Here is a 26,181-nt window from a genome sequence, read left to right as displayed (position 1 = left end):
CCCACCATGTTTTGTTCAAACTATTAGCAATTTGCTACAGCTGAGCCAAAACGTCAAGATCGAGGTTGCCAGATTTTTATATCGCAGAGACTGTCATGATAACGTTTAGCGCGCGATGTGAATCACGTAGAGCATTGAGTTTTCATGAGCGGGTGGTTTGAATTCACGCATCAAGAAAAATTGAATATCTTCGTAAGGTGTTAATTTCGGTAATTTTTATCGTATGCATCGTGTTCTACATGCAATTTTAGTTACAATACATGTATCAGAATGGTGAATTCGTACCTTGTCCAGTGGTCCATTGTAAGAAAGGGAGTGACACCATGCTGTACCACCAAAAAAATAATCTTTTCGTTCTTAGACTCATGCAGAAGTTCTGAAGACTCCAACTGTAAAAGCTTATAGAAACGTTGGAGGAAGATCCTGAAGAGCCTGACTGGGAATGTGAATCAGCATGTGTTGATCAGGATTTTCTCCTATACTGACTGGAGAGGGTATGGCAGGTGCGTCGCGTGAAATGTCCTTATCTTTATTTAGAAATTATATGGGCTTAAAAATGAATAAAATTGCTCATTATAGATGCTCCTGTTAACATTATTCCTACCGTGGACGGCCAAACTGATCACCCTCTTAATTATCTCGTATCATTTTTGTGTAAAAGATTTTTTTTACATCTCATTTAGATTCGTTTTGTTGACTAAAAATGCGTATAAACTGGTACCTCACTTGTCATCTCACGTGATTTTTTTTCTCATAAAAATTCACACTCCTGCCTTTCAAATTTGGCCGACATCTTAGACTTCGGGCACCAATTTTGACCGGAGGGCTTTTTTGACTTCAATAATGAAATGTACGACCAAAATTACATAGGAAACGACATATCACTTGCCTTATCACGTAAAAATTTGAAAAAACGCACCCTCCTGCCTTTAAAATTTGGCCACCATCTTGGATTTGAGGCACCAATTTTGACCGGAGGACTCTTTTGACTTCAGTAATGAAATCTACGACCAAAATTACATAGGGAACGACATATCACTTGCCTTATCGCGTAAAAGTTTAAAAAATGCACCCTCCTGCCTTTCAAATTTGGACGCCATCTTGGATTGGGGGCACCAATTTTGACCGGGGGGGTTGTTTTGACTTCAAATATGAAATCTGCGACCAAAATTACATGGAAAATGATACCTCACATGACAGGATATGCACAAGTGAAAATACCGATATTCCGGAGGCCTTATTATGGGCGCCATTTTGAATTTTAGGCATTTTGAGGGGTGTTCCGGGATTGGACAGTGATAGCATTTTGGGATACTGTTTGAGAGAACCTACTAATGACGTTTACACAAGTTTTGATTACATTTTACATTGTTAACGGCGTTCTCACGATGATCCAACGCGAAAATTCGGCAAAACATAGCGAAATCAGGGCCCCCTGCCCCCTCGGCCCCCATGGCCTCAGAATTTTGGGCTCACTTGCGAAATTGAACCTTCTATAGATAAAGATGATATCCTGAAAGTTTCATGCTTTCTTCCAGAAATGCACGATTGTTATGCTTATCCGCCCTACTAGTGTTCTCTGTTTGCAACATATGCTCTATGAGCATGCACCTGACGATTTCACAACTCGTGAATATCCAGCAGACCCCTTCCGTCTACTTCCCGACCGAGAGTCACTCTCTCTTTGCAGGATTTCGGGTGTAACTTCCGGCTCTTAATCAACAACACTCTGGTTTTAAAGTCGATATTCTCCAGATCAGTGGTGGTCCATTTGATAATTCCAAAAGAGTATGTCAAGACTGGCGCAGCAAAAGTATTAATATCCTTACATACATTTCTTGAGTTCAGTCTAGAGCGTAACAAGACCCTGATACGCTGCTCATAACGCTGTTGAACCCCATGATGAATGTCACCATGGTTTAGTGTGCGATTCTGTTGAAATCCTAGGTATTTGTAAGAATCATTTTCATCCATTTGCTCGACAATGAGTCAGTTAAGTAATTTTTTTTATTGTGTCATTCGGAAGTGTTAAGTGACCGAAGCTTACGGTTTTTTTCCTAAATTTTTTTGATGACTGCAAACAGGAGAAAAGTTTATTTGAAAGTGCCAAAAATTAGGGTGGCCTAAAACGGCGTTTGAACTGCGCGCTCGTAGGTCTTGGACGTACACGTCACGATCAATATGGCGGCGGAAAGCGTAGTGGAAGAATACACGGCGGCGACGCGTTGGCGGTATATTTTTGTTGGTCAATTGGAGGTTATGTCGGTTACTTTGTTTGAAATTCATATCCATTGTTCTTAATTCTCTAAGCTTTTCAATCAGAATGCGATACAGATGTATGTAGGATATGAAACATTCACACAGAGCTCACTTAACCTCAAACGCGAAATCGAGATGTCAACAATGACAGTGTGGTGGTAGTAAGCAGGTCGGCTTCGCCGCCGCCATCTTCCCGTCTTATGACGCGTAGATCCAAGAATTCACGGCGGTCGGTTTAAACATGTTTTCGAGGATCCCTAAAAAGGAAGCGTTCTATCTCCGCGGAGACAATATTTCGTGAAATTTTGACGTGCGCATCGTTCTTCTCGTACCGAAAACTGTAAGATTCGACTATTTGCAGGCAAATCCCTCCCGAGCTTAACTGACTCATTGCACCACAAAGAGTCTGATCTTCCCCCTATTGCGCCCACTTTATGCGATATACATTCAGAACTCTGGACTTCTCCTATCCGAACTCCATGATATTATCAGCAGATACGGACTCCACAACACGCAGCAAGATCTAAAGCTCACCCAGCGATGAGGAATAGATCTTAACATCATCTTTAAACATCAGATGACTGAGTGTAAACAGAGTTTGGCTGCGATCTTTAATGTGAAACCCAAGTTCAGTGTCTTTCAAAGCATTGGACAGGGGATTCAGGGATAGACAAAACCACAATGCACTGAGCGCATCTCCCCAGAAAATTCCATGTTTGATGTAAATAAATTCAGTTTCCAATTTGCCGTCCACCGTTTGGAGGGAGATTTTCGTTTTCCTATTCTTCATTACGGATGCCAGGAGGTGTCTCAACACAGGATGTATCTAGTAGATATCGAGGACTCTCGAGGAGAATAACCAGGAATGAGGCACTATGTCAAACGCCCAACGATAGTCCATGAATGTGGTGTTAAAATTTCTGCGGTTCTTTTCCGTTTGCTTCAGAATAACACTATCGATTATTAACTGCTTCTTGCAACCGTTGCTCGGTTTTCGGCACCCTTTCTGCTCCTCCATTAGGACATCATTCGATATCAAGTGCCGATCAATTTTCCTGCACTTGTAATTATCCTGTAATTCTCCTATAAATGGTGGGCAGACAAGAGATGGGACGATAGTTCGCTGGGTTCTTTGTGTCTTCATCTTTTGGTTTAATGAACGTCCTTCCCTCTGTGCCTCTGTGTTAAATACTCCGGTGCCAATTCGGGATGCTGAACGATTCTGTTGGTTCGCTGTGTTAGGTGTGCATGCAACGCAGGGAAGTTCTTGTACCAAAAGTTTTGTACATTGTCGACACCTGGACATCTCCAGTTGTGGGTGCCCCTGATAGTCTCCGCAAGCTCATTTACAGTGATAACATGGTTTGTCTGCTCTGGCACGGCTTCCTGCCGGGCAATCTCTTTTTCAATCCATTCACCACCCTCCCGATGCTGAATAGGATTAGACCAGAGATTTTTCTAGAAAGTGGTCAGTTCTCCTTTCGTAGGTGGTGTAACTGGTATCGCCTTCGAGATCAGATTCCTGTAGAACGTCTTTCCGTTTGTATTGAAAAGGGCACTCTGGTTTTCCTATCATTGGATTCGTTATACCTTCGAAGGCGAGCTGCGTAAACAGCGAGTTTCATCTTCGAAATTTCTTGAATTCCCTCCACGGTCTTACTTTTGTCCCTGATGATAAGACTAATCTTCTTCTCCAGTTTCTTGGTTCTCATACCTCTTAACTACGGAGCAGTTTGAACGATTTCCTTCCGCAATCTCCCGATCCTTTTCTCCAGTCTCAGTTGCCAGGTAGGTTTCCTCTCTCTTTTTGGACATTGCTCACCCTGTAAAGTGCAACCTTAACTTCTGGCCATTTAAAACTGTGACAGTGCAGGCACAAGCGTAGATGACTAAGTGGATTTCTTCGAGATCCGCCTCCCCTGAGATGTGTTTACTGATGATTTTATCATTAATAATCTTTATGTGGTCTGTGCACATCCTATTCATCTAAAGTTTTGGAATTGCTAGTCTTAGATTTGGATTATTCCCTCTCCATTTGTCTCTGAAGAATCTAATCTTCTCACGAGTTTCCAGTTCCATCGTGTCTTCAAAACTTGGTACACTATCCGCTAAATCATCAAACCTATGAACTGGATTTGGAAGACCACCCCATCTCCAGCATGACGTGAGCAATCATCGACTGATGATGACGTGGAGATAACATCCGCCTCTGTAGGAGTAGATGACATGTGTAAATCATTAGCAACTTCTCTCTTTATTCCTTTGATCCCCTGCACAGTTAATTTCTCATTGTTGATGATTACCCGTTTCTGATCAACCAGCCTCTGTTCAGTGACGTTAGTTAGATCTGGGCACGCTGCCAGGAACAATTTGCGTAGGTGGACTTTGTGCCCTGATGCGTTGATGTCCAGTCGTGTTGCTCTGAAAAGGCAACGCATGACATCGATGTTCATTTCTCTGGTCCAAGTCATGTGCTGTCTCGGAATTCCTGCCTTGGTGGTTGCCGGCTAACTTATCGGCAAAACACCAGAGGCAGGAGGCGAAGGGGATCTGCTCGTGGTTGGCCGTCGTGCCGTTAGACGATGGGTTGATCCACAGCCGTCCTCAGCCCCAGCGTCGAAGGATGAACTGATATGTCAACTTCCTCACAGGTTGACGCAACCAAGGCTTCTTCTTGATGGTTCATTGGAAAATACCCGACAACCTGTCATAGAGCTGCGAACCCTACGACAGGGAGTTCGCGGCTGAGAACCTTAGCCTGGGACGAGTCCAAGCCTGCTTCCTGGGATGCCATGGATTTTGATTCGGCCGACTAGATTGTTCCCATCCGCTTGCTCAGTTACCTCAGGGTCGCCAGCCCAGAAGGGCCCTCCGTGTACCACAATGTGTTGTCCTTGCGGTTGTATCATTATTATGATTTTAACTTTTTCCACGTCTTTAAGATAGTATCTCCCCCCTCTCATTATTATTATAATTATTATCATTGTTTTTTGGGTTTTTTTTTTTTTTTTATCGGAAGAGGGAACACTTCCAGTATAAGTATTACTGATGAGCCCCTGGCCGATGTTAGTAATACACACTAACTTGCTTGAATAAATACGAAGAAACTTTAAACAAATTAATCGATATCAAGAAACGACCTGATAATACTTGACGTGCTCATGACAACGGACTTCTGCATTGAATGAAGCGGGTAACTCTTTATTCTGAGGCTCCAAGGTGTTTAATTAAACTTTTTGGAACTATCCCCGTTACTGACATTTTAAGGGGGCTTGATGCAAACACTGTTTAGGTTCCATAATCGCTTCATTTCCGCAGCTAAGAGCAGATACTTTGCCATCCTTTCTTGATACGTCAGCTCAAATTTATGATTATTAGGAATTCTAATATCGATGATGTAAACGGTGTGATCTCGCATATCAACAAGCACTATGTCTGGCCTGTCAGCCATGATGGTTTTATCAGTTAAGATCGGATTGTCCCAATAGAGCCGGAAGCGCTGATTCTCCATGACTGTGGCAAGGCAATATTTGTAGTAAAGTTCAGCAGTCTCACATAGTTCTTGATCCTTTGCAAGCGCTAGGTGTATAATTTTAGCCAAATTATTATGCCTCTCGGTATATTCCTTCCCTGCAAGCAATGCTTAACCAGATTCAATGTGATATATTGTCTCTGGTGCAGCTTTACACTTCTTGAATCTGAAAATCTGATTTTTGGACTCATGGAAAATTTTCGACAAGCCAATAATTGGTCAAAAATTGACCAAACTGTTAAACATCATACACCCTAAGAAAGCTCTTTTAATGACCTTTCATTTAAAAAGGAGTTCAAATCGATATCTCAAACTTTTCAAACGTTAGAAGCAAAAAACTGTTTTTCGTATGACGAATTGACGACCCCCCCCCCCCCCCCCCCCGCGTCCGTCCCCTTCCCAGGGGGGTATTTGAAAAAAAAAAATTCAGCCATTGTTTGTTGTCTCAGATCATGCCCTTCAATACATGAATAGAAGAGGAGATTTCAATATGTGGCCCAGTTTCAATGGCAGATGGAGCAACCTCTTTGCTCAAGGCGACAAGAGATACTTTGGCTGAAATCTCGAGCACAGAATAGATCAAAGGCCTTGAACAGATACTTGCGCACACTATAATCACTCAACAGTTGGTACGGTGTTGGCATGTGCTTGGCTGATATGGAGTTACCACGAAAGAGGTTATAAAGGGCCCCTTACAGATAGGCGTCCTAGAGGGCATTCAGCCGTAAGATGGATAGGTGGCTTCCAAAGAAAGATGGAGTGATTCCAGATTACGGAAAGTCTACCTTGACAAATTCAAGTGAGGTAGCTAGGATTTTCTGCACCCTAACGCGCTAGACAAGCAACTATTACAAAGTACATGTATTCATTGAAACTTGAAATCATACTCTCCACAATACGAAATCATTAGCGCGTAACGTGTAACAACCTAACGCTGGGCGTGGCCCCTACTCCATCCACTACAACACCTCTCCCTGCGCATTCTGCGCCAACTCAATCCGCTATCCCTTCTCGTTTAGAACTCTTATTGCACCCCCACTTTCCCTCCTGCCTTTTTCCCATCTTCCCCTCTGCCTTTTTTGCCGTCTTCCTTTCTGCCTTTTTTGCCTCTAGTTCTTCTGACTAGTTCAGGCCAGTTTCTCTGCAACTTCGAGACACGTTTCTTATGTTTTTCTTTTCTCATTTCTATCTTCTTTTTTACCTCTATTTCCTTTTTCTTTTATTAACATTATTGTTAGTGGTGTCCCTGATATTGTATCTAAAGATAAAGCTCCCGAGCATGCTCTGTAGGCGGAGCATAGTGAGATCTTCATTGGATGGAGTGATTTCCCTATTACTTTTGATGTTTTCCTTCTTTTTAAGTGCTTGTTCGTACCTAATTATAATTCCATAGAAAATTATTGAAATCATCGCGTTTATTATTAACAATTTCTTTTGGAACGTAGACCCGTTTACATTCGGCATAATGCTTCTGTGCGCCCTAGTCACCCTTCTGGCCTTATCACACACATAATCAATGTTTTCCTAATCTCAAGTTCTTCTGAATCATAAACCCTAGCTATTTCATTTCTTGTTGTGGTTCGATTTCTGAGTCTTCTTTTATCTGTATTCTCGCTTTTTCTTTGTATCTTTTTTTTTGCAATGATCAAGCTTACTATTTTTTGCGTTTCCATTTTTAATTCTTTTGTGTCTACTTTTGTTTTGATCTGCTTTGTTATTTTAAAAGAGTCGTTTCTTAATGGAATCTTTGTCATAGGCCAGAAGGATGACCAGGACGTCCTCTGCATTTGCATTTTTTTCTCTTTGTGGATTTGTTTTTAGTCTTACAATCTGATCAAAGGCTATGTTCCAGATCAAAGGAGAGAGTACCCTCCCCTGACTGCATCCACTTATCATTTCAAAGATCGTCCCCCAATAATTTATCATTCCCTCAGTCAGATAGCTTTTTATTATCCTTATTATGTGGCGACCAAAAAAAAAAGGAAAAGAAAGAAAAAAAAAAAAGGTAATATCCCCCTCTAGAGGACAGGGAGATCTAGGGGAGAAAAGGGGATAGTGAAGAGAAAGATGATGAACAAACGCTGACTGGCCAGACCAGTCAAGATACGGCCAGACCGTACCTCTTGCGTTTGTTCGGAAAAGAATGGAAACTACCCTTAGGGCTGACTGGCCAGACCAGTCAAGACACGGCTAGACCGTGCCTCTTGCCCTAAGGAAAAGGTGGATAGATGAGAGCAGTAAAGGTAAGGGACTAAAAGCGGATTGGCCAGACCAATCAAGACAACGGCCAGACCGTGCCTCTTGCTCTAAGTCAAAAGAGAGGGAAAGAGAGAAAAAAAAGAACTATGGGAAGAGTCAGAATGAACAAAGTGAAAGAGACTTGACGTGAGTAAACTAAATAAATATTGTATTCAAAAGATACAGGAGTAGCTACATAAAACTTGACAATGGAGAATAAAAAGGGAAGAGAAGACTAGTAAAGTCGAGAATAAAAAGATAGGAAAAATAACGACCAATAAAGGAGGGGCGAAACTAACCGTTGAAGGCGATAGTGAAACTTAAAAAATCAACTAAGTCCTACACAGACAAAACAACCAACGTATCCGACCAAATCCTACAAAACCAGCTCCGACTCTCACGGACGCTCCTTTCAATCTGAATTTCTGAATTTGCCGTGGCGACCAGGGAGCTTCCTTGCCTCCGGAGCGCCTCGGGCCAGTGGTGGGGAATGCTGAATCAGCGTACTGTCCCTGCCGCCGGGAAAACAAGTGTTTCTAGCTGTAAAAAAGGACAGATGCGATGTTATCTCTCGCTCTGGCCCGAGACGCTACGGAAACTCCCGAGCAGACTTCCCTGGTCATCACATGCCCTTCCTTTGATCGAGATTTGTCCCCAAATCTTTAGGTCTTAAGCTTTAAGAACTGAGTTAGGTTTCTCCTCTTTTAGTCGTTATTTGCCTATTACAATGTTATTATTGTCTAACACTAAAATTTCACTGAAATAACATATGAACAATACAACGCTGAAATAACACTGTTACAAAAGAATTTCTAAGAATACTTGAGACTGAAATTGTCAATTGTCAAGAAAAATGTGAACAATACAACACTGAAATAACCACTAAAATTTTTGATTATTTTTGATATTTTTTAACTATCGATGCATTTTGAACACAAAGAATTTCTGAGAATACTCGCGACTGAAATTGTTAATTGTCTAGAAAAATATGACACTAGAGTTAGCTAATTTCATCACCAAAAAATAAAGAAAAACTAAAAATGAAATTAAAAAAGAAGGAAATCAATTAAGACTCAAATTACAAAAAGGATTACATAAGGACATTACATAAAGATTTTTCGAAAATGTTTGCAAAAGGCACTGTTGTCGTGCTAACGAGTTACTAGCTTACGGTCACGAGTGTGATTACAGGTTGAGGAACAGGTTAGATTACAGGTTAGAAACTGTAGCAAAGCATCTAATTATCTAAAGCATTTTGAACACTTGCCACGAGCAACGAGCCTATGAATGTCCATAAGGATTTTGTCGAATGTTCTTAAACGGCATTGTTTGCTTGTTGAAAATTTGTAAATGAAAATGGTAAAATGTCAAACAATACATGTTAAGGTGTAATAATTAAAAGACTATTACTGGCAAGAATATTACTTACATTTCTATTTATGACTACTACTTTTACTATTCTGAAAACCTGTACAACAACAAACTGTACAGGAAAATAAGCAAAATTTCACATTTTGATTTGATCACATCCGAGAAGTATTATCTTCCCTAGGAGTGTCTTATTAAACGCCAGGAAACGAAGACTGTCAATAAGCTTTAAATAACTTAAAATTTGACTACATGGGATGCAGACTTTTTCAAAAGTGGCACTTAGAAGCGGCTTAACACGCAGCTTTTTGACTTTTGAGCAATGAAAAGAAAAAGGGAAACACTGCAAAATTTTAAACATACCTGAGACTTCTGCGCAATGAAATGGGAAAAAAAAGGAGAAAACACTGAAAGAGGAAAAAAGAATAAAAAAATTTTAACGTACTTGAGTGGTATATCGTTCATCTTCATACTTCGCATGCCTTTAAACGCGTGGGAAGTTTTTTGTCGAAGAGGAGGGTAAAGGGGGCGTTCCACCAATCTATGTTTTTATGGACCCATAGATAGGTCTTTCGGGTTAGTAGTGGCCATGTGAAGCCAAAATCGGGGCGCCAATCGGAGATTTCCCAGCATGGTCCCCGATTTTGGTGCTTCCGAAGCAATGGCGTATGAAGCTCTATGCCGTCTATGCGATCTTTGCACTTTTCGGGTTCTCCGGGCCCAGCTGAGTGCGGAGATTGCAAATACGTCGTTGAGTTTGATGAAATTAGAACGAGATGTGATGGAATCTCAAACTGTGAAGGTGACTTTACCTTGGTGGAGAGGTAATGTACTTGGGAGGGGGGGGGGGGGAACGGGGATGAAAATCGAATTGTGAAATTGGAATTATTCATGTCTATTCATGATTTTGAAAAGTACTTTGAATACTGACTTTGGTCTTCAGAGTTTCCACGCGTTTTGTATATGACGTAGTGAGCGTAAAGATGAATAATTTGCTAGAAATTTCTAGGATAAATTGAAAGTAAAACTTTTAAATTCAGTGGTCTCAGGGTGACAAGAATGAGAGAGAGTTTGTAAAGAAGGATTCAAAAGAGTGCCAGAATAAAGAACATTTTAGGTAGGAGAAAGGTGGGGGGGGGGGCTGTTTCCCCTCACTGAGCCTAATTCAGAAATAATTGAACATTGAGGATTTTCAATGGATAAGTTAACAAGAATTGACTGACAAACTCTTCGTTAACAGTATCCGACTACAAGCTGGGTTTAAAAAAAAAACATTTGGAATAATGCATGAGGGGGGGGGGGTGGCTCGTAGCGGCAGTTGATGAAAGAGACACAAATGGGGAAAAAAAGAAGAGAAAATTGATTTAAATTATTAGTAATAATGATTAAAGTGATCTACTAGAAACGGCAAAACTTATGATTAACTTAACCTAAACTTATAATTATACATTTAGATTTTCATTCGCAAAGGACCCCTACTTTTTTAATAATTTCATAAGTAATTACCAAGCAAAGCAAAATATAAAATAAAAAAAAAATTAAAAAATGTTGAAAGGAAACAACATAAATTTGAAAATAAAATAAAATTCATAGTCATTAATTTTAAGAGTTGTAATAAAGATAGGAAAATAAATAAAAATCAAGTTTATTATCTTATTTTAAGGACTCTGGGTCAATAGTTTTTCCCGGATCGCGGATTTCCGTGGAATTATGGCATTTGAACTCCTTTGCTCACTGATTCTGGTACAATCCAGAATCTAGGGTTTTCAACTCCCACCCGTTTCGCACTACCACCCCCACAAGGGGTGGGTTTCGGCCGTGGTGGTCGGCTAAGGAGTTAAACCATCGTATGATTTTATAAAAAAAATATTCGAAAATATTAGAATAAGGAAGAGAGTAGTAATTTGGCTCATTAGACTCTCGTTTGAAACTTACATCTGCACTTAAAGTAGGGCAAGAGGGTGGCTCAGGGCAAGGATGGTCTGATATCAGATAAGTGCACATCAGGTTTTCCAAATTAGCGTGTTCTGGGGTTCGGTATTTAAATTTGTGCGTATTTAAGAAAAGTTCATTCAGTATGCGTAATCGATTAAATTCCAGATTGTCTCGAGGTTGGTACCCTTTTTTGAAAAGGAGGGGGTCCTGAGAGAGGAAATGAGACTTTGGGCGTAAATAAGTGTGACGGATAATTTTTGAATGTATTTCACTCAAATCTCCATGGCTAGCGATGAGTTTATGACGAAATGCGGGTGGTTTGACCATTTTTCTGCGTCTTATGCGATGAGCGGGGCGTGTTAAAAGGTTTGGTGAATTTCGATTGTCCTTAAGTTTTCGGATGTTTGGAGCCGTTACCGCTGCAGGGATGGGATTTTGGAAGTTCGAACTGGTGCTGTTGTTTGATATAGGTTGGATTTTTGCAGTTTTTGACGTAATTGCTGTTCCTAGGACGTTACTTGCGGACGTCTGAGGTTGAGTCATGGGTACATAACGTGGAAAGTCGTTTTCGGCAATGAGCAAAGGTGGGTCGCAGGCTATTGACTCGTAAGATTGCGGTTTTGTAATAGGCACGCAAGGAAAGGTAGGTGTTTGCTCTGAGACATAATTATTGGGCATATTATTGGGCTTAATTCTATCAGCGGTGGGGCAAAATACGGAAGAAGGAAGAAATACATGAGGCGTAGAGGATAATGACGTCATTTCGTCGGAGTCACCGACTATGGGCTCGGTGGAATCTGAGCCCGAATCAAAATTGAGTGAAGTTGTGTCAGACGATTGTGAAGGATGCTCGCTGATTTTGCTGAGCGTTGCGGTATAAGTTCCTTCGTAGGAGACGGGTAGAATTTCACCGAGTGTTGGTGTGCACAATATTGGCCGAGAAATGCTGGCTTCGAGCGATAATCCATACGGTGTGTCATTCTGAACACTGGGTTTTTTCAAAGATGGCAATTGAAACTCAAAGTTATTGGGAGGAATTGGTGTCAATGAGGTGGTGGTGACTTCCGTGAGGATGTGTTTTTGGGTGATCGCACGAACGTTCGAAGAAACCAACTGTTAACCCTTCACTCAATCGGACGGACTCAGTGCTGTGAAGGTTTTCGATGAAGACTTCAAAAAACTGAAACTGTTGGCTGAGGTGAGAGTCGACGATCGAGAGAAATTGTACTGGAAATGTGTTTTCGAAGGGGCGAAATGTGTAGCAATTTTTTGTTTCGAGGGGGAGCAGTGGCAAATCTGAGTCATGTAGTTTGCATATGTAAAACTCCCCGGGGTCTAGTAATACGTCGCTCGTCAACTTGGCGGGGAAAATTTTGGGCTCTATTATTTTTTTCTCGTATTCAGGGTGCAGACGGAAATTTTTTTTAAATGTTTCTTTAAGGTCTTCCCAATTTTTGGCCTGGAGGGCGTCTTGATCGGCGCGATACCAAGAGAGGGCTTTTGATTTTAGGGACAGGAAGAAGTACTTTTTTGCGGTTGCATCGTCCCAATTGTTTTGTGTTTTCTCTGTCTCTAATGCGAAAAGGAAATCGTCTACCTCTTCTGGGTCTGGGCTGTAACATGAAGGTATTTCGAACGCTGGCGCTCTGAAAGGAGCGGTATTAGCCATGGATTGATGGAAGGGTTGCTTCTGTCCTGTAGTTTTAAAGGAAGAAGGGGGGGCAAGTAAAATGCATGAATAAAACCAAACTATGCATCTCTCTGGACAGCAATGGACGTGTGCTCTAGGGCGGAATTAAAAAATATTACGAGGGGAAAGGAAATTCAAAGGAAGCAAAAGAGAGAGGAAAAGGCAAGGCAGGGCAGCACGTAGTAAATTCGCATTTAAATGAAGCAACCAACTTATCAAGAGGAAACGAGGGCAAGATAAAGTGGCGATGGAAAATCGGAATGAATGAAGAAAGAAAGGGGAGAAAAATGAAGACAAATCTTATTACTATGGAGAGAGGGGCAGGGCGTGAGAAGAAGAAAAAAACAAAATTAATTGGCGGGGCTAAAAGGGGGGGGGGAGAATTTTTTTTTTTTTAAATAAAACTCTAAAACTACAGAAATGGCAACTGGAGAGCAGAGGATCGCTTGGCTACGAAAGAAAAAGAGACGGGACGGTTCGGAACGTAGAAATTCCAAACGACCGGCTAGCCTCCACCAGATTTGTGGCGACCAAAAAAAAAGAAAAAAAAGAAAAAAAAAAGATAATATCCCCCTCTAGAGGACAGAGAGATCTAGGGGAGAAAAAGGGAGTAGTGAAGAGAAAGATTATGAACAAACGCTGACTGGCCAGACCAGTCAAGATACGGCCAGACCGTACCTCTTGCGTTTGTTCGGAAAAGAATGGAAACTACCCTTAGGGCTGACTGGCCAGACCAGTCAAGACACGGCTAGACCGTGCCTCTTGCCCTAAGGAAAAGGTGGATAGATGAGAGCAGTAAAGGTAAGGGACTAAAAGCGGATTGGCCAGACCAATCAAGACAACGGCCAGACCGTGCCTCTTGCTCTAAGTCAAAAGAGAGGGAAAGAGAGAAAAAAAAGAACTATGGGAAGAGTCAGAATGAACAAAGTGAAAGAGACTTGACGTGAGTAAACTAAATAAATATTGTATTCAAAAGATACAGGAGTAGCTACATAAAACTTGACAATGGAGAATAAAAAGGGAAGAGAAGACTAGTAAAGTCGAGAATAAAAAGATAGGAAAAATAACGACCAATAAAGGAGGGGCGAAACTAACCGTTGAAGGCGATAGTGAAACTTAAAAAATCAACTAAGTCCTACACAGACAAAACAACCAACGTATCCGACCAAATCCTACAAAACCAGCTCCGACTCTCACGGACGCTCCTTTCAATCTGAATTTCTGAATTTGCCGTGGCGACCAGGGAGCTTCCTTGCCTCCGGAGCGCCTCGGGCCAGTGGTGGGGAATGCTGAATCAGCGTACTGTCCCTGCCGCCGGGAAAACAAGTGTTTCTAGCTGTAAAAAAGGACAGATGCGATGTTATCTCTCGCTCTGGCCCGAGACGCTACGGAAACTCCCGAGCTGACTTCCCTGGTCATCACAATTATATAATTAGGTATTTTCTTTTCTTCCATGAATTTACTTGCAACCTTCCAGTTTAGGCTGTTGAACGAGTTTTTAATGTCTACCCTTATCAGCGCCAACATTTCATTCTGTGATATTTATCCTGGATATTCAGTTTCTATATTCTTTTGAGTTTTTCTGAAGCATTCATTGTAAATTTCCCTTTCGGAAACCAAATTAATCTTGGGGAAGGTCCAGGGGTAATAGTAGTCTATTTGCTATTATTGCTTTTATAGTTTGTTCCTACCGATTAATATGCAAGTAGGTATTTTCCTTTCTTCGGGCTGTTTTTTAGACTTGGAGAATAATGAAAATTTTCTTTTTTTCCGGGTGTTCTCCTTTCCTCATAATTTCATTCAACATTTTTAGGAATTTCGGGAATGCCAAATCTTTAAATATTTCAATCAGTATTGGATAAAAATATTTTAAAAATTTAAAAAAATATATATTTTTTGACAAAAATAGTACCAATATTTACGAAACATTGTTGTCTAACCAGGATGTATTTTACCCGGAGAATAAACAAAAAACTACTCATTTTTGTTAGTGGTCATGTTGCCACTATTGGACCCTCTAGGAACTTGGACATTTTTATATCATGGACATGCTGACCCCCAGGCATTTATGTGTTAGGATATTTTTTGTAAATGTTTTAACTTATCTATAAGAGAAAGTAAAGCAACTATAAATAGCTCAACTTATCGGACGAATTTATAAAATGTGTAAAACTCACATAATCCAACAAAAAAATTACTCAGTCTTGCATCATCAAAATTTGAATTCGAACATCCACATCCAAAATGTGAAGGGACCGTTCCGTTGATTTTGATTCGTGATGTTATCTACGACTCCATGAAGATTTTGGATAGGATCGTTTAAAATCTTTTCACTTTTATTGTTTAGAGATATAGAGGCTGATTGTTAATAATTATTGTAGTTAAGTAGACATTAATTAATATCTATTTAATAACTAGTTGCACCATTTACTCCTGAAAATGTCCTGAGCTTAAAGTTTTTGAAATCCTGGTTTTCCTAATCTTTCTTAATTTCCCAAGATTACGAGTCTTTGCTGCTTGGGCTGTCCTAAAAATGAATAAGTCAATTGTCATTGTCTGTACGCAGAAAGGTTTGAACGGTTTTTGTATGTAATGGCTTGCTGTTATTAAAAGATCTTACATCAATAAGATTAGTTTGTGCTGGAGTAGAGGCATGCTAACAATTTACAAGGAGGTGGAGGTTTTTTAAACGAACTCTTTCAATTTTGCATTACAATGATGGTGAAAACAAACAAAATCTAGCAACTGTGCATAAACTGAATAGTGTTCAGACTTTATCGGGAAACAGTTTTGAAGCCTGGAGATCCTGTAAAAGGATGGTGTCCACCCCCTTCCCTTTGCGTCTTTCCATCCATACTCTCCCCATCTTTTATAAATATTGGTCCTCCAGAAAACGGAAAATAATTGGAATAATTAAATTAATTTTGTGCTTGCTTTTTTTCAAAAGATTTCTCTTAGGAGTAAATGTAAATGCAACAACAGAACAGAAAACTCACACTTGTAAAATTTTGCTTCAGTTTTCAAAATTTTTAATTGCAGCTGTCAGAATAATCTTAAATTTTTTATACATTGTATCTATTTCATGATTTTTTTTTTATTTCACTAATGGGCTCTTGTGTTGGTTTGCGTTGTAGTTGCCATTGATCTAATCGTACACCACATCCGAGAACTGTTGCACCGGCCAGCTTCAGTAGACGCAAGCCACCACAGGTTCCCTCTTCAGCCGATTAGTTTCCGAAGAGCCAGTTCCAGTTGTGACAGCCTGTCACGTTAAGACTCGTTTTTCATAGGAATCGGCAAAGGATCAGAAAGCTTTCAAATGAAGTAGCCCAACTATCAAAATCAATCCACAGTTAAATTTTAAAATATTTATACTTACACATCAAGCACACAAACAAATAAAGATATTTGATTGTGTGTATGCATGTATGTATGTGTGCGTGCGGATGTGTGTGTTCATGAGCAATGAGGTTGACATCTCTTTGTCTTATTTGACCTCAGTTTAAATTTCATGTATATTACTACAATTTGTGAAACAAACAAAATTTCCTTTCTTCGACCCGTTTTTGAAGTTATTTTATCCGAGGGCTGTACTGTCCTTTTTTTTCTAGTCATGCAACTCTGTATACAGGTTTAGCAAGTTTTTTAAAGGAGTTTGAATGTAATATTTAAAAGGCACAATATATAACCACGAATAACATTGATATCCAGTGAAAACATATACAGTGAAAAAATCCCACATGCATTTCTTCAAGCACACCTTTTTTTTTTTTATGTAAAGCGAAGATTTGGCAGTCGTCACATGAAGTACAGCTAACTGCATTTCGATGATCTATCGAATCCACTACGTTTTGAGTTACTATATATTTACTTTTAGATATGTTTATTTTCTTTTTTAAATAGCATTTTTCATAGCATAGGTACTCTTGAAGAAGAAGACAAAAATGGAATAAAAAATAATTCAATTGTTACCTACAGTCTGACTAAAGTAATCAGCATTTACCATTGCTCAGAAAGGGCTCTCCTTGGCAGTTCACGTGAAAGACATTTTTATAGTTGAAATTTTTCATAACAAAATAGCAATATAAATGCAGGGTGTCAACATGATTGAAAAATGTCAGAAAGGCAGGGGAGAAAATGTCATGCAAAAGTGGCAGATAATTTTACGAAAGAGGCAAGAACTCTTTCCTGTCCTTGATTAGCTCACAGCAGTTAGAATGGAGATAGGTACAGGATAGAGGTATAGATACTTGCAAAGGATGGCAGACGATCGGTTGCTCTAGCAGGTTTTCCATTAGATTCTTCCAGGAAGGCGACAGCGCGGACGTCCTGTGAAAGCAATAAAAAAAAACAATTTCAAGAGCGGGTAACAAAGCTAAAATTTCACGACTAAAACCAAAACGTTTTCCCCAGTTGGATAATTAAAAAGAAAAATGGTAAAAATCTAAAATAGTAACTGGCTGTACCTTTCAAAGCGAGAATGTTGTTATGATAGAAATCTCATCATATCTCATGTCCTGTGAAAGTTTGACGACAAGGAGTGAAGGAGGAGATAAAGAGGTGCCACTTGCCTGATGATCTCTGGGAGGATAGGGGGCAATGGTGATCGGGCGTCGCAGAGCACAAGGCTGCGCTGTGAAAGCAACTCTATGTACGTAGTCAGAACAGAGATCCCTGATATTTTTAAGTCTGGAAAAGAACACTGAAGTCTTTATGGTCAAGCTCAACACTAATAGTATAGAAGTCCTAAGAACTGGGCATACATTAGGAATTTAATGAAGAAAGCTCTTTTTGGCATAAATAATCATGAACATATTAATAGGAAATAAAAGCACATAGAGCTATAATTACTCAAAATGTTTTGGTTTATCCTTAAAAAATCTAAGTTAAGTCTGCATAGTAAAATCTTGTGTTGTAAAGCCATGATTAGGCTGACAATAATCATGAGACGGATGCCCCATTGACCTTAGGCATCTTCTGATAATGCTCCAGTTCATTTTTGAGCTTGAAATCAGGTCATTGTTTAAAAGAGACCTAGAGAATATGAATTTTTGACGTTTTGTGAAATTATGAGATTGTCTTATGAGATTGAAAAAATTTTCCTTGCATTTGTTCGAAATTCCACTATCTAACACCAATGGCTAATATTACCGCCCTTAGGTTACTTTGTTGGGGAAAGCTATTAAAAGGACAAAAAGAGAAAAACAAACAAGGCATTAAGAATTAAATCTTGAAAACTCATTAAATTTTGGCATTTGGACAGCAATAATCGTTGAAAAGGACCCCGCACACCTCTTATGGGAAGCTGCTCCATGACCAAATGCTAATTGATCTATGTCATTCGATTCTCTCCAAGATGCTGATCAAAAGTTAAAATTGCGCCAACTTTCTACGATGCACCGTTTTCGCAAAAAGCCTAAGAGAAGATCCAATTATTCGGCGACAATGAATAAAAAAGAACAAAGCATTTGAGAACAGGCCCGATGTAAATAAGGAAAAAACGTAGCGCGTGTCCGTCTTCTTATCTGTACCTGCCGACTCTGGGGCTATCTCCTCCCGCTCTCGTCCTCCGACTTTCCTGTTCTTATGCTCCTCAAGAATCTGATTTGGATGGTCGAGCAAAACGGCGTGCGGAATCCGAGATAAGACTGCCGGTCGGTGGGGGAGTTCCCCTGATTTGTTCACTCGAGTACTGAAATGAGAAGTCTTTCTGGCTTTTTATCGCCGAATAATTGAATCTTCTCTTAGGTTGCAAAAACGGTGCATCGTAGAAAGTTGGCGCTATTATAACTGTAGATCAGCATCTTGAGGAGAATCGAATGACATAAATCAATTATAGTCCAGTCAATCTGGCATTTTATTTTGCGAAAATCTGAGGAGAAAAAAGTAAGACGGATTCCCTTGCAATTTTGGTCGCTGAATCCGAATCTGATGTTTGCCAACAAAAATTTTGCCCGGCAATGGCCGCCATCTTGAAAAAATGGCGGAAAATCACGTTTTTTCCCAAAAATCCCCCAAAATCTTACTTATTTTGGGGTTTTCGACAAAATGAGTTATCCTCATTTTAGAAATACTTAAATTTCCTATCGAACGGCTTTTAGATTTTTGAAATCGAACAATTAGGGTAAAAGTTATGGGCGATCGCGTTAGGGGTGGTTTTACGGGTTGATGAGTTTTTCGTAAAATTCGCTACGTAAAAACGCTGTAACGCCGTTGGAAGTGAAACAAAAATTCCGAAAATGGTTTGCATATGTTCCCCTTGGTACCAGTGACCCTCCGCCATGAAAAAATCCCCCACCCCCGCCCCTCCCCCCGCGCCCCTCATTCAATGTGCACTTTTTTCAATTAAATCACACTAATTACAGATGTCGAAAATGTATGCAAAACCCTCATGGACCACTTGGTTTTCCAACTCCCATCACCCCCCTAAACCCCGTTATGAACCCCCTCACCTACCCCTCCCCGCCCCTCCACCCCTTCACCTCAAACCCTTATTAGAGCCACCGGACCGATTCTGAAATCAAGAATTTTTTTTTTTTGTTTTGTTTTGTTTTTTTTTTAAATAGGCGGGGAAAATCTTTAAAAGACTTCATCTTAGGCAGCTAGGAACCCAAGATGGGTGTGTGGGATTTCCACCCACTAAAAGCCCCTCCGCTTTGGGTGAGCGAATTGAAAAAAAAAAAAAAAAAACACTGAATGAATTTTGTCTTGAATCCCTGGTAAAATTGGCAGTAGGATCTGTGTTCCAAAATACTATAGATATACAGACGGCTGTAAGTTTTCCTATAGCTTTTGTAGCCGACTATGCAATTTCTTAAAGCCTTTTATAGCCCGTGGCAAAAAAGCTACAGCCAGGCGATATACTGTACAGCCCGGTGATAGGAAGCATAGCCGGGCTGTATAATTGATTATCGCTTCGTGTAGCCCGGCTGTGTGATTTTCTTCGCTCTCTACAGCCAGTTACGTAATATTCTATCGCCTTCTATATCCGGCTATAAGAGTTTCTATGGTATTTTGAATAATGCAGCTCCTATTAATAAAATTTTTACCAGGGATAGCTTTTTCTCTGTAACATTTTTCATAAATCCGCTCCAACTCGGTAAATTCGGTATTTTAATAAAATGTCCATAAATCCACAACAAATCCAGCGTTAAGATTTCATAACGATAAGGAAATTATTAACAGTCTGCAAATAAAGAATTCTGATGTCTTTCATTCCATCGTGGCGTTTCTTTTCAAAAATTACAACGGGTGCTTCTCCAGAGGCCAGAGCTTTTTTACCGGCGGATTTTGAGATAAATTACGAGGTGCTACTTGATCAGGGTGAACTGATGATTTTGGTGTGATACACATTACGCCGCCCATAGCATGGGAGGTGTTCATTCTATCAAGCGTCTGACTATTAAAATCCGCATCATGGAATATGAACTGAAAGAAAGCATCGAAATTGATTTTTAAGGATCAATGCGGAATAGCAGCGGTTTCATTTTTCAAAATTTCATGGTACGATGCAACGTAGGCGAGACAATTCAATACGGCAATCAATTTCTTCGATCCGAATTTTTTGCACACATACGCTGAAACTCCGATTTGGATGGGCGAATTATATGACCGAGGTCTGACTGCTGAAATTGCAGAGTGAGAAATCGCGTCGACTTTTTTTTTTTTGGAACTTCGGTTTACTCTTAACTTTTTTGTTATTTAGAATAATGGTATCAAGTAGGAGCTTCAGAAACTCTGGAATGTCTGATTCTGCGTTCTTAAAAAAATAATCAAATCAAACCAATCAGTGATATCTTTTCACGGTTTTGGTGATAAGATTCTCAACGAAGCTTGGTAAAATCAGGTTTTAATTGATTAAAACGCTGAAAGGCTACGTATTGTGGAAACTGCTGCAAAAATGACACTCGAGGATATCAGAACGAAGATTTACGACACAGACAACTATCCTGCATCTGATGATTTTTTTAAGAACGCAGAAGCAGACATTCCACATTCTCTGAAGCTCCTACTTCATACTATTATTCTAAATAACAAAAAAGTTAGGAGCAAACCGAAGTTCCAAAAAAAGAGTCAACGCGATTTCTCACTCTGTAATTTCAGCAGTCAGTATAATACCGAATTTACCGGGTTGGAGCGGATTTATGGAGAATGTTACAGAGAAACAGCTATTCAAGACAAAATTCATTCAGTGTTTTTTTTTTTTTTTTCAATTCGCTCACCCAAAGCGGAGGGGCTTTTAGTGGGTGGAAATCCCACACACCCATCTTGGGTTCCTAGCTGCCTAAGATGAAGTCTTTTAAAGATTTTCCCCGCCTATTTAAAAAAAAAACAAAACAAAACAAAAAAAAAAAATTCTTGATTTCAGAATCGGTCCGGTGGCTCTAATAAGGGTTTGAGGTGAAGGGGTGGAGGGGCGGGGAGGGGTAGGTGAGGGGGTTCATAACGGGGTTTAGGGGGGTGATGGGAGTTGGAAAACCAAGTGGTCCATGAGGGTTTTGCATACATTTTCGACATCTGTAATTAGTGTGATTTAATTGAAAAAAGTGCACATTGAATGAGGGGCGCGGGGGGAGGGGCGGGGGTGGGGGATTTTTTCATGGCGGAGGGTCACTGGTACCAAGGGGAACATATGCAAACCATTTTCGGAATTTTTGTTTCACTTCCAACGGCGTTACAGCGTTTTTACGTAGCGAATTTTACGAAAAACTCATCAACCCGTAAAACCACCCCTAACGCGATCGCCCATAACTTTTACCCTAATTGTTCGATTTCAAAAATCTAAAAGCCGTTCGATAGGCAATTTAAGTATTTCTAAAATGAGGATAACTCATTTTGTCGAAAACCCCAAAATAAGTAAGATTTTGGGGGATTTTTGGGAAAAAACGTGATTTTCCGCCATTTTTTCAAGATGGCGGCCATTGCCGGGCAAAATTTTTGTTGGAAAACATCAGATTCGGATTCAGCGACCAAAATTGCAAGGGAATCCGTCTTACTTGTTTCTCCTCAGATTTTCGCAAAGTAGACCCCCTTTTATGGGCCAGGTTGACTAGACTATTAGCATTCGGTCATGGTGCAGCTTCCTATAAGAGGTGTGCGGGGTCATTTAAAGTTGTGGCTACCTAACTAGTTTTGAAGCTGGATCCTTTCGTCTCCTTACCCATGTGCAAACGAGAATTGGGGAAGATTACAGAAGATTGGAATTCTGAAAATACTGTTACCTCTTGACATGAGAATCATCTTGTTTTTTGTTTTTCTTCTTTTTTATACGTAGTGACAGATCAAGCAGAGCTAATATGTCACAGAACGTTTGATATTTTAATTTGTCCGAGGGGAATTTTTCCGAGTCTGTGAACCCCCAAATTTTTTTTGAACAGTATTTTATCCATTTTCCCAACTTCTTAATAGAGTTGATTGCAGGAGATACACAAGGTAATCAAGGATTAGGTTGTATCCATTAGTTTTGAAGAATCAGTAAGTTTGCATGGATTGTATAATCTCTTGAAATTCTGTTTTTTCTGTATACCATTTTTCCCCCCTTTTATTGAAAGTTTCACTGAGATCTATAAAATCAATGGGAAGGAGGACAGTTAAAACATTCAAATGGTATCTTTTATCTTGAAACAAATCAATTGAATAGACAGAAAATGGAAAAAAATGAAATCAGTGATTTATTTGGAACTCGAAGTGTTTTAGCTTTGCATACACGACACCAGTTAGGGAAATGCATGATTTAAAATTTTATTTAAAAAAATTGATTTTTAGTTTGCTTTTATTTTTTATCTGATACCGTCATCAAAATTATGACACTTTTCATTAAAAAAACAAAAAAAAGACTGAAATAATCTTTTTTACGGAAACTAAAATTAATTATTCACCCTAGACTTTAAATTTTAGCCAGTCAAAAGTTTTCTGATTTACAACTTGCATCAACGATCAAGAGGCATGAATCAAAACTAAAACTGTATTTATTAACATCGAAAGAATTCGACTTTTTGGGCCTTCACAGGCTCATTTTCAACTGTTTTTTATTTTTCGATGCTAAAATGGGGTTGTAATTGCTCAAAACATCTTTCCTTGCTCATGCTCTAAAATTTTAGCTTTATTTACACCGTATTTTTGTTTATTTACTCATTCGTTCAGTTTTTGAAGAATGTAGTTTTCTCATCTTTAAGTTGTGATCAATTTATGTTCAAATTTTCCTCTTTCTCTTTTTTCTCTGAAATTGGATTTCTTGACAGGATGCGTTTCAGGAGGCCCAGATAAAAAATGAGGAACATGAATGACAGAAAGTACGGAAATGGATAACCAAAGAGAAACAAGCTATATTTGTTAAAGTAACGTTAAATACCCTCATTATGCTATTTATTTATTTACTTAGGTGTCATGTTATTTTGGTGAGAGAGAGGGAGAGAGAGAGAAAAAGCCCATTGCCCCCCAAGATTTTGGTGAAATGACGCCACTGTCCTTGACAACTGTATTAATGAAGGTTAAAAGCTGTGTGGTGAGAAGTTGGGGGGGGGGGGGGTGGCAACATCATAAACACCTCAAAACTGTTATCTGGAGAGGTTCAACTAGCCCTGTCCGTGCAAGGGTGGCACTAGCACATGTAAAGAAATTTGTATTTTTTTAATCAGTTTTCTAGTTATGTGTTGTAAAATTTACATGGCAAACCTCCCTATTCACTCGAGGGTGACTTTAAACATGTTAGGAAAATTGTATTATTCAATTAGCCTTCTATTTGTACATTTCGAACACATGGAATGTAATTATTGACATGGAGTCAAATATTCCCGCAGTTCTCTCTTTTTTTTAAAAAAGAGGGTTATTCATATAGGCGAAAAATTTACCCAGCCCGGAATGTACGATACTTTGTGGGCTGATAGTGCTAGTTGAGAGAGGCTTATCCCTAGCTCCGTTTTTGCAGGAACCCCAGGGAAACAGCGTTGCCATTTTTGAAGAAGTAACCCTCAAATATCCATAACTTTCGCAAAAATGCAGTTACAGAGCTCGCATTTATACCAAAAGACGCAAAAAATTACGTTCTATTCACCTATGCAAAAGAAATTGTAATTTCACTCCACTGTTGCCACGTTTTGGCCATTTTTTTAACTTTCGTAATTAATTAAAATCACGGTACCGCCTAAAAAAAAGTGTTAGCAGGTGGTGGGGATTGAATAAAATTCTGTCGAAATTATTGTTTGTTCGATTCCGCATCCATTCATATGTCATACTTTCCTAAGAGACTTAGGGAACACGAGTTAAAGCGATTTGAAAATTCGGCAACACGCCCGACGCCCAATATTGACGCTCGTTTAGGTACGTTTCGCGACTCCGTGTTAAAGCAAAACTCCTAGACCAAACAAAATTCGAAAAGTCAGTTCATGTTTTGCGCTTTTTTGAAACTTTCATATGATTTTTAGGAATTCAAGTAGCGACGGTGTTGCCGGTTTTCAATGAAAACCACCGCTGCGATCACAATTTAAAGTAGTACTCATTTAATCTAGCTACATTTGTTGACCTAAACTGACCATTTGCGACATGGTGTTCATAACATTGCCTAATTTCCGTCAGAATTCGCGTAGAGGCGGGGTTGCCAGTTTTCATGGAAACCGCCACCGCGATCACAAAAAAAAATGTATTACTTATTTAATTACGTACAGCCTTATTTTGTAGTTGGAATTATCTATTTACCGAATTGATAGTTTCTTCTAGCTCTCTGCAACGGCAGTGGTGCCTCAACTAATACTATCAGCCCACAAAGTTTCGTACATTCCGGGCTGGGTACATTTTTCGCCTATTTGAATAACCCTCTTTGTTAAAGTGGCATTCTTTTAAACTGATAAATAATTACCATGGTTTACGCCGATCTTCTGTTGGCTGTCAATTGAACATCTAACAATAAAACGCAACTGCCAGTTTGAATAGGAAAGAGCGTTTTGCAAAAACGAGATTTGGCCCCTCCCTTCCCCCCCCCCCCCTTGGATGTTCTCTTAACTTCGTCTATTGATTAGGTACTCATACTTGACGTGAGCGCTTTTTTCCACATTTTCAGACCTCCAAAAATTTTTAGGAGGAGGGGAGGATGGGAGTCAAAACCTTTGACCCTCGATCACGACTCGTTTGAGTAAAAGTTAAATGAAATTTTTTTTCACTCAAAAAGTCTTTCCGGATTCGAAAAATAGAGTGAAAATGGAGTCTTTTGAACTTAAAATGAAAATAGGTTGTTCGCGCGCCTAGAGAAATTTATAGTTTTTTATATTTTTAGGGCGTATTAGAGGCTGATACGAAAATTGACTCAAAGTTTCTATTCCAGTTTATAGCTATCAAAATGATCTTGGTTTCATTTTAAAGCTGGTGCAATTTACCGCCAATTGAGTGTTCTGCAAGCTAATTTGGTAAAAAATTGACAAAGTTATGATAGTTTGAATAAAGGTTTATCAAAATAAGCTTTCTCGTTTTCCTAACTGAGTAAGGCTCCATTTCTTCTTTTTTTTCTCTTTAAGATTAATAACACTGGAGTCAATCTGTAAAAATTACAGTATTTGTAGTACTCTCAGGCCTCTAACGAGCGTTAGATTTTTAAATTGGACCCATTGCTTCTCAAAAAAATCAGTTTTTGGTTTCTGTTTGCATTCTACTTACAATCAGCTATTGAAGTCCGACGCAAGACGAGCCACTGATGAGGAGACAAAGCACAAAAAATCGATTTTATCCACTTTCACAATCGATCAACTTTAACAGCTAATGCTCGTTAGAAACTTGAAAATATGAAAAAATTAAAAAGTACGGTGTCGCTTTAGAAATGGAAGTGTTTTCTATTGCTTCAACCTCGAAAATCACCTCTCCACGTTTTGTGCAGGGTTGAGATTGCAACCTGTATTGAGACAGGAGGTCGCTTTTTTTGTTATTTATGTTTTTCCATTTTTCTCTTTATTTTTCATTAAATCACTGATACAGCGGATACAAAAAAAAAAAATGCAAGTAGGATCAAAGTTGAGGAAAAAACATGAAATAATTTGCATGTAAATAATATGAGCAGAAGGAGAAACACAAGATTTTCTGTACATAATGAATCTGAAATAACGAAGTAAATAAGCATCCAATGGTCCTTCCATGATTTGAAAGACCCAATCTATTTGTAATTCCAGAGGTGGTG

At 39.4% G+C, this 26,181-nt stretch overlaps 1 protein-coding gene across 9 annotated transcripts in view; it reads left to right on the top strand.

Moving 5' to 3' along the window:
* Uck (Uridine-cytidine kinase) overlaps positions 1–26,181 on the top strand; it is a 184,675-nt gene that overhangs the window by 35,691 nt on the left and 122,803 nt on the right. For 2 of the 9 annotated variants that reach the window (XR_011899295.1, XR_011899296.1), the window contains exon 8: positions 16,157–16,364. The exons of 5 other annotated variants lie outside the window; for them this stretch is intronic. Coding sequence is in view for 2 of the 4 variants with exons in the window: in XM_072297159.1 (XP_072153260.1) it covers positions 16,157–16,296 (140 nt within the window). In the remaining 2 variants the exon portion in view is untranslated. Of the gene's footprint in view, positions 1–16,156; positions 16,582–26,181 lie in introns of those variants that run through there. 2 more of the 9 variants (XM_072297159.1, XM_019052691.2) reach the window with 1 other exon arrangement.

Source organism: Bemisia tabaci, chromosome 2, assembly GCF_918797505.1.
Source record: "Bemisia tabaci chromosome 2, PGI_BMITA_v3".
Lineage (NCBI taxonomy): Eukaryota > Metazoa > Arthropoda > Insecta > Hemiptera > Aleyrodidae > Bemisia > Bemisia tabaci.
The sequence above is the reverse complement of the archived record's forward strand: the minus strand, read 5'-3'. Positions and strand labels throughout refer to the sequence as shown.